Source organism: Telmatherina bonti (assembly GCF_933228915.1).
Source record: "Telmatherina bonti genome assembly, chromosome: 21".
NCBI classification, from domain to species: Eukaryota; Metazoa; Chordata; class Actinopteri; order Atheriniformes; family Telmatherinidae; genus Telmatherina; species Telmatherina bonti.
Window position 1 is genome coordinate 29,768,776 of NC_136630.1, and position 14,187 is coordinate 29,782,962.

The 14,187-nt window shown below is 56.5% G+C and overlaps 1 protein-coding gene across 1 annotated transcript in view; it reads left to right on the forward strand.

Annotated features, from left to right (window-relative positions):
• Positions 1–744: 744 nt before the first annotated feature.
• Positions 745–14,187, forward strand: part of jmjd1cb (jumonji domain containing 1Cb) — a gene marked incomplete at its 5' end in the record, with an annotated part of 139,834 nt that continues 126,391 nt past the window's right edge. Inside the window, one exon of the mRNA XM_079260522.1 lies at positions 745–897. Within this exon, the coding sequence (XP_079116648.1) occupies positions 745–897 (153 nt within the window). The remainder of the gene's footprint in view (positions 898–14,187) is intronic.

The window sequence follows — 14,187 nt, forward strand, 5'->3', positions numbered from 1 at the left end:
CACCTTGTTGAATCTGAGATGGAGAAATAAAGGGAGGAGTGCATTTGCCTTAAAGTGGATCATGAGTAAACTTTACGATTGCTGGTTTTACAGGATCATACGTAAAATGTATTCATGCATTAACTGCAGCATGTGAATTATTTTGTTCTTTTCACGCTATTCTTTTAGCCTTGTAGCAGGAATGTCTGGTTCTTCTTTAAAAAGAAGAGGTAGTACCTCCGGCAGCAGACAGCAGTCGTGCTGAGGGAACAATGGATTCAGAGCAGAGCTTTCTCTCCTGTCACAGCGGGGACATTCAACTCGTGGCAGTTGTACAAGAACAAACAGTTGTAGCTGTGTCCTGGCAAAAAAAAAAAAAAAAGAAAGAAAAACAGAGAAAGAAAAAATAGCCCCGCTCCGATGGCTCCGGCTGGGCGGAGGGATACAGCCATCCCGCTGTCTGTGAAAGCTCCGGGATTCCGCGGAGCAACACACGCATGGATGTCAGCAGTGATGCGGCTCAGTGTTCCACGGTTTTTTCTGGCTCGTAGGAACTAGACTGACGCTCGAGCGGGTGGAGACTGCTCACATTTAACCCCCCCGGCCCACTTTTTCCACGGTTTACCCACCAACAACTTCAGCTTTTTTATTTTATTCATGCCGCTGGATTCTCTACCGCAACTTTAATGCCGTAAATGACGGGTCTGTAAGGGCGTCGTTGTCGGGAAGTTTTTCTAGGGGGGGTGGGGGGGTCTGACCAGGGCCATGGCAGGCGAGGCTCGGCCGGAGCTGGTCGGGAAGCGGTTCCTCTGTGTCAGCGGGGACGAGCCACCGGAGATCGGCGACATCGGTCGCTGGCCGTGGAGGTCCGGGGTCATCCGAGCCGTGAACAGCCGCAGCGACGCCGCGGAGCTGACGGTAGGAGCGACGCCGACTTTGTCCTCCCTGTTGCGGTGTGTTCCCGCAGCGCCAGCGGGGAAATCTGCGCTGCAGATTCAGCGGCTCGTTGCGGAGCCTGGAAGCGGGGAAGTCTGTGTCTGTTGTGGTTTATTAAAAGTCTGTTTCATGCATTTAGATAAGCAGATGAGAGGGAGGCAGGCTACCGGGAGGGGGGTCATGGAAAGCACCAGTCCTTTCCAGCAGACCCACCGTGCAGCCAGTCAGACCCAGTTATTTCCACCATGCAACATGGACGGAGATGTTCCAGCCTCATGTTTAGTTCATGCTGGCATCAAACCGACCTGAAACGTCCACATGATGACGGACACCTGGCAGGTGGTGTTGTCATCATGGCATGTGCAGGAATGTGAGCGTGGAAAATGTGGGGAATCAGCTGACAGGTTAGCTTTCCACACTTATTCCCCTTCCTTGCAGACTTAACGTTCAACTAATCCTGATTAGCTGGCTGTTATTGTTCCCAGTGCTGTCTGGGGCCTAATCAGACATCTAGCTCCATGTGCATGGAGATGAAGCCGTCCACTTGGATGCTGGGGGTTGCAGGAATGCTGGGACTTGTAAAAACATCAAGCTGCAGGCTGAACAATGGCCCGTGTGTCTTCATGGAAAAGTATTGTCTCTGTGTGTGTTTCATGGAGAACATGCCTGCAGTCCTCCCAGTACAGATCTCCCCTGGTCCATGTGTCGTCATCATCAGATTACACTTTGGATTTATTGTGGTCTTTGACACCCCTCTCTGTAAAAAAAAAAAACCCAAAAAAACAAAAAAAAAAGGTATTTTTCATTTATTAGTAATTCTAATCCTAACAGGCGAACCAAAAGCAGCGAAATGTGAAAAGTGTGTGTTGACAAGCCCTCGGCTGGTTCGTACTCAGTGTCAGGCAGTACTCGGTGTACAGAGGAGTGTGTGTCCTCGCTTTTCTTTTGTTCCCAGACTCCTTCTATCTGCCTGTGCAGATAACTGAGCAAACGCCAGCACAGTTCCCATTTGATCATTGAGCACAGCTCCGTGTGCATGTGTGGCATTTGCTGCAGACAAACATTCATCAGATATTTAATCTCACCGGAAATATCACCATCTAACGCTGACAAAGCTGTGTGTTGGGCTCATTCTTTGTGTCTGATGTGTTGTGGTTTGGTTCTTACATGTTGATCAGCCGATGTTACGGCGGGAAACTTGGCCAACGCACACGGCACATATTCTAACCTTCTGATTTCTCAGTATTCCTGCTTTCTGTTCCTCTGGATTGAAGTTGTTTGTGTTTTTGACAGCGGTGAGGTGACACAACTCCATAAATCGATAAGTGTGCCGTGGCTAAACGCTCCTATCGGCCATAATTGTATTGACTGCAATGTTTGTATGGCAACACATTCCCGGCTTCCCAAATCCCCGTAGAACTGGTCCTCGTGTGCGACGTGATTTAGGCAAATAGTAGTGTTGTGGTTTAATCCATACCATGGGGTACAGTCTCATTAGTGGGGGGTTTAACTGGCTGACTGAACGCAGCGCTGAAGGATTCAAGATTAGATTAGAAGTGTGTCAAGCCAAGCTGTCAGGGCTTTGTCAGGGTTGGATAGACGAGTGTGACACGGCCCGCTAAGCCTCTGTAAAACTCTTCTTTTCTTTCTTTTAAACTATCAGAGGACATTTTCAGAGACAGACTGTTCTTTTAACCCAATCAGAAAGTGGAACTGTGGCTGAGGTTACAGGTCTCTTCTGCTCCAGGTAGAGTTTGACCCGTTTAGTCCTCTGGAGGAGTCCAGTCTCAGCGTGTTGGTGGTTGACTAACCAGAACCACTCCGGATCACGTAGCGGGGGTCCGATTGGAACCACATGGAGCGGGACGGTTTGCACATCTGTGTGTTTGGATGAGATTTTGTCCTGTTCTTCTTCCTCTTGTTTACCACGGTTTTCTGGCGGGATCCTTGGATGGAGGGAACGTGCACGGTGCACGGACACCGGCGTAATGAGCACGTTCACACGGTATGAAAACAAAACAAAGGAACGTGTCGGTGAGTCTGAGACAGTTGAAATCATGGTAAACATGTCTGTCGGGCTAAGTTCACATGGAACCAGGCGAACGCGCCACGTGGTCGAGTCCCAACTCTTCATCGCTTCCTTTCCAGACTGTCCAATAAAAGCCGGACTCCTCCGACCGCAGCAAATCTCCTCTCAGGAAACTGCAGGACGTCTGAGGCGTGTCCCGCCAGTCCACGGCGTCCTGCAGTCAGACTGGACCAGTTCTGTTAAAAACCAACCCAGTCGTCTTTTTTCTGCCTGAATCTTTTAACTTGCAGCTTCGGTTTTAGTCTGAAGAGCCGGAAACATCAAACGTCTCCGTGCTCCACGTGAAGCTGAGACCTGCATGGTGAGCCAAACGCTGAGGCGTCTTCTGGTTTCTACCTGCTCCTCGTTTCCTTCCTCAGCTCCTCGTTTCCTTCCCACCTCAGCTCCTCGTTTCCTTCCCACCTCAGCTCCTCGTTTCCTTCCCACCTCAGCTCCTCGTTTCCCACCTCAGCTCCTCGTTTCCTTCCCACCTCAGCTCCTCGTTTCCTACCTCAGCTCCTCGTTTCCTTCCTCAGCTCCTCGTTTCCCACCTCAGCTCCTCGTTTCCTACCTCAGCTCCTCGTTTCCTTCCCACCTCAGCTCCTCGTTTCCTTCCCACCTCAGCTCCTCGTTTCCTTCCCACCTCAGCTCCTCGTTTCCTACCTCAGCTCCTCGTTTCCTTCCTCAGCTCCTCGTTTCCCACCTCAGCTCCTCGTTTCCCACCTCAGCTCCTCGTTTCCTACCTCAGCTCCTCGTTTCCCACCTCAGCTCCTCGTTTCCCACCTCAGCTCCTCGTTTCCCACCTCAGCTCCTCGTTTCCCACCTCAGCTCCTCGTTTCCTACCTCAGCTCCTCGTTTCCTTCCTACCTCAGCTCCTCGTTTCCTTCCTCAGCTCCTCGTTTCCCACCTCAGCTCCTCGTTTCCCTCCTCAGCTCCTCGTTTCCTTCCCACCTCAGCTCCTCGTTTCCTTCCCACCTCAGCTCCTCGTTTCCTTCCCACCTCAGCTCCTCGTTTCCTTCCCACCTCAGCTCCTCGTTTCCCTCCTCAGCTCCTCGTTTCCCTCCTCAGCTCCTCGTTTCCTTCCCACCTCAGCTCCTCGTTTCCTTCCCACCTCAGCTCCTCGTTTCCTTCCCACCTCAGCTCCTCGTTTCCTTCCCACCTCAGCTCCTCGTTTCCTTCCCACCTCAGCTCCTCGTTTCCTACCTCAGCTCCTCGTTTCCTACCTCAGCTCCTCGTTTCCCACCTCAGCTCCTCGTTTCCTTCCCACCTCAGCTCCTCGTTTCCCACCTCAGCTCCTCGTTTCCCACCTCAGCTCCTCGTTTCCTTCCTACCTCAGCTCCTCGTTTCCCACCTCAGCTCCTCGTTTCCCACCTCAGCTCCTCGTTTCCCACCTCAGCTCCTCGTTTCCCACCTCAGCTCCTCGTTTCCTACCTCAGCTCCTCGTTTCCTTCCCACCTCAGCTCCTCGTTTCCTTCCTCAGCTCCTCGTTTCCCACCTCAGCTCCTCGTTTCCCACCTCAGCTCCTCGTTTCCTACCTCAGCTCCTCGTTTCCTTCCCACCTCAGCTCCTCGTTTCCTTCCTCAGCTCCTCGTTTCCTTCCCACCTCAGCTCCTCGTTTCCTTCCCACCTCAGCTCCTCGTTTCCTTCCCACCTCAGCTCCTCGTTTCCTTCCCACCTCAGCTCCTCGTTTCCCACCTCAGCTCCTCGTTTCCCACCTCAGCTCCTCGTTTCCTACCTCAGCTCCTCGTTTCCTACCTCAGCTCCTCGTTTCCCACCTCAGCTCCTCGTTTCCCACCTCAGCTCCTCGTTTCCCACCTCAGCTCCTCGTTTCCTACCTCAGCTCCTCGTTTCCTTCCTACCTCAGCTCCTCGTTTCCTACCTCAGCTCCTCGTTTCCCACCTCAGCTCCTCGTTTCCTTCCCACCTCAGCTCCTCGTTTCCTTCCCACCTCAGCTCCTCGTTTCCTTCCCACCTCAGCTCCTCGTTTCCTTCCCACCTCAGCTCCTCGTTTCCTTCCCACCTCAGCTCCTCGTTTCCTTCCCACCTCAGCTCCTCGTTTCCTTCCCACCTCAGCTCCTCGTTTCCTTCCCACCTCAGCTCCTCGTTTCCTACCTCAGCTCCTCGTTTCCTACCTCAGCTCCTCGTTTCCCACCTCAGCTCCTCGTTTCCCACCTCAGCTCCTCGTTTCCTACCTCAGCTCCTCGTTTCCTTCCTACCTCAGCTCCTCGTTTCCTTCCCACCTCAGCTCCTCGTTTCCCACCTCAGCTCCTCGTTTCCTTCCCACCTCAGCTCCTCGTTTCCTTCCTACCTCAGCTCCTCGTTTCCTTCCTACCTCAGCTCCTCGTTTCCCACCTCAGCTCCTCGTTTCCCACCTCAGCTCCTCGTTTCCCACCTCAGCTCCTCGTTTCCCACCTCAGCTCCTCGTTTCCTACCTCAGCTCCTCGTTTCCTTCCTACCTCAGCTCCTCGTTTCCTTCCTCAGCTCCTCGTTTCCCACCTCAGCTCCTCGTTTCCCTCCTCAGCTCCTCGTTTCCTTCCCACCTCAGCTCCTCGTTTCCTTCCCACCTCAGCTCCTCGTTTCCTTCCCACCTCAGCTCCTCGTTTCCTTCCCACCTCAGCTCCTCGTTTCCTTCCCACCTCAGCTCCTCGTTTCCCTCCTCAGCTCCTCGTTTCCCTCCTCAGCTCCTCGTTTCCTTCCCACCTCAGCTCCTCGTTTCCTTCCCACCTCAGCTCCTCGTTTCCTTCCCACCTCAGCTCCTCGTTTCCTTCCCACCTCAGCTCCTCGTTTCCTTCCCACCTCAGCTCCTCGTTTCCTACCTCAGCTCCTCGTTTCCTACCTCAGCTCCTCGTTTCCCACCTCAGCTCCTCGTTTCCTTCCCACCTCAGCTCCTCGTTTCCCACCTCAGCTCCTCGTTTCCCACCTCAGCTCCTCGTTTCCTTCCTACCTCAGCTCCTCGTTTCCCACCTCAGCTCCTCGTTTCCCACCTCAGCTCCTCGTTTCCCACCTCAGCTCCTCGTTTCCCACCTCAGCTCCTCGTTTCCTACCTCAGCTCCTCGTTTCCTTCCCACCTCAGCTCCTCGTTTCCTTCCTCAGCTCCTCGTTTCCTTCCCACCTCAGCTCCTCGTTTCCTTCCCACCTCAGCTCCTCGTTTCCTTCCCACCTCAGCTCCTCGTTTCCTTCCCACCTCAGCTCCTCGTTTCCCACCTCAGCTCCTCGTTTCCCACCTCAGCTCCTCGTTTCCTACCTCAGCTCCTCGTTTCCTTCCTACCTCAGCTCCTCGTTTCCTACCTCAGCTCCTCGTTTCCCACCTCAGCTCCTCGTTTCCTTCCCACCTCAGCTCCTCGTTTCCTTCCCACCTCAGCTCCTCGTTTCCTTCCCACCTCAGCTCCTCGTTTCCTTCCCACCTCAGCTCCTCGTTTCCTTCCCACCTCAGCTCCTCGTTTCCTTCCCACCTCAGCTCCTCGTTTCCTTCCCACCTCAGCTCCTCGTTTCCTACCTCAGCTCCTCGTTTCCTACCTCAGCTCCTCGTTTCCCACCTCAGCTCCTCGTTTCCCACCTCAGCTCCTCGTTTCCTACCTCAGCTCCTCGTTTCCTTCCTACCTCAGCTCCTCGTTTCCTTCCCACCTCAGCTCCTCGTTTCCCACCTCAGCTCCTCGTTTCCTTCCCACCTCAGCTCCTCGTTTCCTTCCTACCTCAGCTCCTCGTTTCCTTCCTACCTCAGCTCCTCGTTTCCCACCTCAGCTCCTCGTTTCCCACCTCAGCTCCTCGTTTCCCACCTCAGCTCCTCGTTTCCTACCTCAGCTCCTCGTTTCCTTCCCACCTCAGCTCCTCGTTTCCTTCCTACCTCAGCTCCTCGTTTCCTTCCTACCTCAGCTCCTCGTTTCCCACCTCAGCTCCTCGTTTCCCACCTCAGCTCCTCGTTTCCCACCTCAGCTCCTCGTTTCCTACCTCAGCTCCTCGTTTCCTTCCTACCTCAGCTCCTCGTTTCCCACCTCAGCTCCTCGTTTCCCACCTCAGCTCCTCGTTTCCTACCTCAGCACCTCGTTTCCCACCTCAGCTCCTCGTTTCCCACCTCAGCTCCTCGTTTCCCACCTCAGCTCCTCGTTTCCCACCTCAGCTCCTCGTTTCCTACCTCAGCTCCTCGTTTCCTACCTCAGCTCCTCGTTTCCCACCTCAGCTCCTCGTTTCCCACCTCAGCTCCTCGTTTCCCACCTCAGCTCCTCGTTTCCTACCTCAGCTCCTCGTTTCCTACCTCAGCTCCTCGTTTCCCACCTCAGCTCCTCGTTTCCCACCTCAGCTCCTCGTTTCCCACCTCAGCTCCTCGTTTCCCACCTCAGCACCTCGTTTCCCACCTCAGCTCCTCGTTTCCCACCTCAGCTCCTCGTTTCCCACCTCAGCTCCTCGTTTCCTACCTCAGCTCCTCGTTTCCTACCTCAGCTCCTCGTTTCCTTCCCACCTCAGCTCCTCGTTTCCTTCCCACCTCAGCTCCTCGTTTCCCACCTCAGCTCCTCGTTTCCTTCCCACCTCAGCTCCTCGTTTCCTTCCCACCTCAGCTCCTCGTTTCCTTCCTACCTCAGCTCCTCGTTTCCTTCCTACCTCAGCTCCTCGTTTCCTTCCTACCTCAGCTCCTCGTTTCCTTCCTACCTCAGCTCCTCGTTTCCTTCCCACCTCAGCTCCTCGTTTCCCACCTCAGCACCTCGTTTCCTACCTCAGCTCCTCGTTTCCCACCTCAGCTCCTCGTTTCCCACCTCAGCTCCTCGTTTCCCACCTCAGCTCCTCGTTTCCCACCTCAGCTCCTCGTTTCCCACCTCAGCTCCTCGTTTCCTACCTCAGCTCCTCGTTTCCTACCTCAGCTCCTCGTTTCCCACCTCAGCTCCTCGTTTCCTTCCTACCTCAGCTCCTCGTTTCCCACCTACCTCAGCTCCTCGTTTCCCACCTACCTCAGCTCCTCGTTTCCCACCTCAGCTCCTCGTTTCCTACCTCAGCACCTCGTTTCCTACCTCAGCTCCTCGTTTCCCACCTCAGCTCCTCGTTTCCCACCTCAGCTCCTCGTTTCCCACCTCAGCTCCTCGTTTCCTTCCTACCTCAGCTCCTCGTTTCCTTCCTACCTCAGCTCCTCGTTTCCTACCTCAGCTCCTCGTTTCCTTCCTACCTCAGCTCCTCGTTTCCTTCCTACCTCAGCTCCTCGTTTCCCACCTCAGCTCCTCGTTTCCTTCCTACCTCAGCTCCTCGTTTCCTTCCCACCTCAGCTCCTCGTTTCCTTCCCACCTCAGCTCCTCGTTTCCTTCCCACCTCAGCTCCTCGTTTCCTTCCCACCTCAGCTCCTCGTTTCCTTCCTACCTCAGCTCCTCGTTTCCTTCCTACCTCAGCTCCTCGTTTCCTACCTCAGCTCCTCGTTTCCCACCTCAGCTCCTCGTTTCCTTCCCACCTCAGCTCCTCGTTTCCTACCTCAGCTCCTCGTTTCCCACCTCAGCTCCTCGTTTCCCACCTCAGCTCCTCGTTTCCTACCTCAGCTCCTCGTTTCCTACCTCAGCTCCTCGTTTCCCACCTCAGCTCCTCGTTTCCTTCCTACCTCAGCTCCTCGTTTCCCACCTACCTCAGCTCCTCGTTTCCCACCTCAGCTCCTCGTTTCCCACCTCAGCTCCTCGTTTCCTACCTCAGCACCTCGTTTCCTACCTCAGCTCCTCGTTTCCTTCCTACCTCAGCTCCTCGTTTCCTTCCTACCTCAGCTCCTCGTTTCCTTCCTACCTCAGCTCCTCGTTTCCTACCTCAGCTCCTCGTTTCCCACCTCAGCTCCTCGTTTCCTTCCCACCTCAGCTCCTCGTTTCCTTCCTACCTCAGCTCCTCGTTTCCTACCTCAGCTCCTCGTTTCCTTCCCACCTCAGCTCCTCGTTTCCTTCCCACCTCAGCTCCTCGTTTCCTTCCCACCTCAGCTCCTCGTTTCCTTCCCACCTCAGCTCCTCGTTTCCCACCTCAGCTCCTCGTTTCCCACCTCAGCTCCTCGTTTCCTTCCCACCTCAGCTCCTCGTTTCCTACCTCAGCTCCTCGTTTCCTACCTCAGCTCCTCGTTTCCCACCTCAGCTCCTCGTTTCCCACCTCAGCTCCTCGTTTCCCACCTCAGCTCCTCGTTTCCTTCCCACCTCAGCTCCTCGTTTCCTTCCTACCTCAGCTCCTCGTTTCCTTCCCACCTCAGCTCCTCGTTTCCTTCCCACCTCAGCTCCTCGTTTCCTTCCCACCTCAGCTCCTCGTTTCCTTCCCACCTCAGCTCCTCGTTTCCCACCTCAGCTCCTCGTTTCCCTCCTCAGCTCCTCGTTTCCTACCTCAGCTCCTCGTTTCCTACCTCAGCTCCTCGTTTCCCACCTCAGCTCCTCGTTTCCCACCTCAGCTCCTCGTTTCCCACCTCAGCTCCTCGTTTCCTACCTCAGCTCCTCGTTTCCTACCTCAGCTCCTCGTTTCCTTCCCACCTCAGCTCCTCGTTTCCTTCCCACCTCAGCTCCTCGTTTCCCACCTCAGCTCCTCGTTTCCTTCCCACCTCAGCTCCTCGTTTCCTTCCCACCTCAGCTCCTCGTTTCCTTCCTACCTCAGCTCCTCGTTTCCTTCCTACCTCAGCTCCTCGTTTCCTTCCTACCTCAGCTCCTCGTTTCCTTCCCACCTCAGCTCCTCGTTTCCCACCTCAGCACCTCGTTTCCTACCTCAGCTCCTCGTTTCCCACCTCAGCTCCTCGTTTCCCACCTCAGCTCCTCGTTTCCCACCTCAGCTCCTCGTTTCCCACCTCAGCTCCTCGTTTCCTACCTCAGCTCCTCGTTTCCTACCTCAGCTCCTCGTTTCCCACCTCAGCTCCTCGTTTCCTTCCTACCTCAGCTCCTCGTTTCCCACCTACCTCAGCTCCTCGTTTCCCACCTACCTCAGCTCCTCGTTTCCCACCTCAGCTCCTCGTTTCCTACCTCAGCACCTCGTTTCCTACCTCAGCTCCTCGTTTCCCACCTCAGCTCCTCGTTTCCCACCTCAGCTCCTCGTTTCCCACCTCAGCTCCTCGTTTCCTTCCTACCTCAGCTCCTCGTTTCCTTCCTACCTCAGCTCCTCGTTTCCTACCTCAGCTCCTCGTTTCCTTCCTACCTCAGCTCCTCGTTTCCTTCCTACCTCAGCTCCTCGTTTCCCACCTCAGCTCCTCGTTTCCTTCCTACCTCAGCTCCTCGTTTCCTACCTCAGCTCCTCGTTTCCTTCCCACCTCAGCTCCTCGTTTCCTTCCCACCTCAGCTCCTCGTTTCCTTCCCACCTCAGCTCCTCGTTTCCTTCCTACCTCAGCTCCTCGTTTCCTTCCTACCTCAGCTCCTCGTTTCCTACCTCAGCTCCTCGTTTCCCACCTCAGCTCCTCGTTTCCTTCCCACCTCAGCTCCTCGTTTCCTTCCCACCTCAGCTCCTCGTTTCCCACCTCAGCTCCTCGTTTCCCACCTCAGCTCCTCGTTTCCTACCTCAGCTCCTCGTTTCCTACCTCAGCTCCTCGTTTCCCACCTCAGCTCCTCGTTTCCTTCCTACCTCAGCTCCTCGTTTCCCACCTACCTCAGCTCCTCGTTTCCCACCTCAGCTCCTCGTTTCCCACCTCAGCTCCTCGTTTCCTACCTCAGCACCTCGTTTCCTACCTCAGCTCCTCGTTTCCTTCCTACCTCAGCTCCTCGTTTCCTTCCTACCTCAGCTCCTCGTTTCCTTCCTACCTCAGCTCCTCGTTTCCTTCCTACCTCAGCTCCTCGTTTCCTACCTCAGCTCCTCGTTTCCCACCTCAGCTCCTCGTTTCCTTCCCACCTCAGCTCCTCGTTTCCTTCCTACCTCAGCTCCTCGTTTCCTACCTCAGCTCCTCGTTTCCTTCCCACCTCAGCTCCTCGTTTCCTTCCCACCTCAGCTCCTCGTTTCCTTCCCACCTCAGCTCCTCGTTTCCTTCCCACCTCAGCTCCTCGTTTCCCACCTCAGCTCCTCGTTTCCCACCTCAGCTCCTCGTTTCCTACCTCAGCTCCTCGTTTCCCACCTCAGCTCCTGGTTTCCCTCCTCAGCTCCTCGTTTCCCACCTCAGCTCCTCGTTTCCCACCTCAGCTCCTCGTTTCCCACCTCAGCTCCTCGTTTCCTTCCCACCTCAGCTCCTCGTTTCCTTCCCACCTCAGCTCCTCGTTTCCTACCTCAGCTCCTCGTTTCCTACCTCAGCTCCTCGTTTCCCACCTCAGCTCCTGGTTTCCCTCCTCAGCTCCTCGTTTCCCACCTCAGCTCCTCGTTTCCCACCTCAGCTCCTCGTTTCCCACCTCAGCTCCTCGTTTCCTTCCCACCTCAGCTCCTCGTTTCCTTCCTACCTCAGCTCCTCGTTTCCTTCCCACCTCAGCTCCTCGTTTCCTTCCCACCTCAGCTCCTCGTTTCCTTCCCACCTCAGCTCCTCGTTTCCTTCCCACCTCAGCTCCTCGTTTCCCACCTCAGCTCCTCGTTTCCCTCCTCAGCTCCTCGTTTCCTACCTCAGCTCCTCGTTTCCCACCTCAGCTCCTCGTTTCCTTCCCACCTCAGCTCCTCGTTTCCTTCCCACCTCAGCTCCTCGTTTCCCACCTCAGCTCCTCGTTTCCCACCTCAGCTCCTCGTTTCCCACCTCAGCTCCTCGTTTCCTACCTCAGCTCCTCGTTTCCTACCTCAGCTCCTCGTTTCCCACCTCAGCTCCTCGTTTCCTTCCTACCTCAGCTCCTCGTTTCCCACCTACCTCAGCTCCTCGTTTCCCACCTACCTCAGCTCCTCGTTTCCCACCTCAGCTCCTCGTTTCCTACCTCAGCACCTCGTTTCCTACCTCAGCTCCTCGTTTCCCACCTCAGCTCCTCGTTTCCCACCTCAGCTCCTCGTTTCCTTCCTACCTCAGCTCCTCGTTTCCTTCCTACCTCAGCTCCTCGTTTCCTACCTCAGCTCCTCGTTTCGTTTCCTACCTCAGCTCCTCGTTTCCTTCCCACCTCAGCTCCTCGTTTCCCACCTCAGCTCCTCGTTTCCCTCCTCAGCTCCTCGTTTCCTACCTCAGCTCCTGGTGTCTGTCCTCATGTGGGACAACATGGGACAGCACGTGTCTTCCTCCAGCTGACACACATCTGGGCTTTAAGCGGGACGTAAACGTGCCGGTTTGTAGGTTTTATTTCCATGTTTATCTGAGATCTGAAGATTTATTGTCTTCATCAGGACCGTCCACACGTCCTCCATGTTTCAGGGACAATCCGTCCGCCGTCACATGGCGTTTATGTGTCTGACAGGACGCAGGATGGAAGGATTGGGCGCTGCGGATGAACATGGTGGACCGCTGTGGCGGCTACAGGCTGAAACCGGGGTCAGATCGCCGCCGCGCGCTGCGCTGTGATTTGCTGATTGCACCGTCGTGAATGACGGTTTAAGCCGCGAGTCGGACTCGAGCGCTTCGTGGTCTCCAGGCTGCCAGAACCACGCCATGTTGCGTGGTTGTGTCTTTCTTCTTGAGGGGCTCCAGGAAGTGTGGTGTGATTGGTGGGACGTTTGAGGTGGGCGTGGCTAACACGTGAAGCGGAGGGTTTCAAACAGCTGATGGAGGTGGCGAGGACGTGCAGACACAGTTCCAACTCTTGGCATTTAAAGAAGCAGTGGCGTGCACAGCCCGTCCGGACGCCGCTCTCGTTCCAGCTGCAGCGACCCTCGCCACGTTGCAGGCGGATATTCTCCTGGAGGGTGGAAGCCGCTTTCGTCCACCTTTTATTGCATAAAAGATAAAAACGGGGAATTTGCAGACAGTCTGTCGGCGGCGCTTCTCTTATTCATACGGACAGAATCACCTTCTTTGTGACGGAATCAAAAACCAACGTTTCTCCGGGTTTCGTCTCCACGCTGTCATGTTGGAATTCTCTCATTTTATTCCAGAAATCCGGATTATTCCGCTTCAGTCTGTGTTTCACGTTGCAGTCGGGACAGTTTTTCTGCTTTTAGTCTCCGAAAGGGAATAATGGAACACCAGGAACATGACCTGCTGGCCGTCTGGAGGCGGGACTATCTGCTGGCCGTCTGGAGGCGGGACGATCTGCTGGCCGTCTGGAGGCGGGACGATCTGCTGGCCGTCTGGAGGCGGGACTATCTGCTGGCCGTCTGGAGGCGGGACTATCTGCTGGCCGTCTGGAGGCGGGACTACCTGCTGGCCGTCTGGAGGCGGGACTACCTGCTGGCCGTCTGGAGGCGGGACTACCTGCTGGCCGTCTGGAGGCGGGACTATCTGCTGGCCGTCTGGAGGCGGGACTATCTGCTGGCCGTCTGGAGGCGGGACTATCTGCTGGCCGTCTGGAGGCGGGACTACCTGCTGGCCGTCTGGAGGCGGGACTACCTGCTGGCCGTCTGGAGGCGGGACTACCTGCTGGCCGTCTGGAGGCGGGACTACCTGCTGGCCGTCTGGAGGCGGGACTACCTGCTGGCCGTCTGGAGGCGGGACTACCTGCTGGCCGTCTGGAGGCGGGACGATCTGCTGGCCGTCTGGAGGCGGGACGATCTGCTGGCCGTCTGGAGGCGGGACGATCTGCTGGCCGTCTGGAGGCGGGACGATCTGCTGGCCGTCTGGAGGCGGGACGATCTGCTGGCCGTCTGGAGGCGGGACGATCTGCTGGCCGTCTGGAGGCGGGACTAGCTGCTGGCCGTCTGGAGGCGGGACGATCTGCTGGCCGTCTGGAGGCGGGACTAGCTGCTGGCCGTCTGGAGGCGGGACTAGCTGCTGGCCGTCTGGAGGCGGGACGATCTGCTGGCCGTCTGGAGGCGGGACGATCTGCTGGCCGTCTGGAGGCGGGACGAGCTGCTGGCCGTCTGGAGGCGGGACTAGCTGCTGGCCGTCTGGAGGCGGGACTATCTGCTGGCCGTCTGGAGGCGGGACGACCTGCTGGCCGTCTGGAGGCGGGACTAGCTGCTGGCCGTCTGGAGGCGGGACTAGCTGCTGGCCGTCTGGAGGCGGGACTATCTGCTGGCCGTCTGGAGGCGGGACGATCTGCTGGCCGTCTGGAGGCGGGACTAGCTGCTGGCCGTCTGGAGGCGGGACTAGCTGCTGGCCGTCTGGAGGCGGGACTAGCTGCTGGCCGTCTGGAGGCGGGACTAGCTGCTGGCCGTCTGGAGGCGGGACTAGCTGCTGGCCGTCTGGAGGCGGGACGATCTGCTGGCCGTCTGGAGGCGGGACGATCTGCTGGCCGTCTGGAGGCG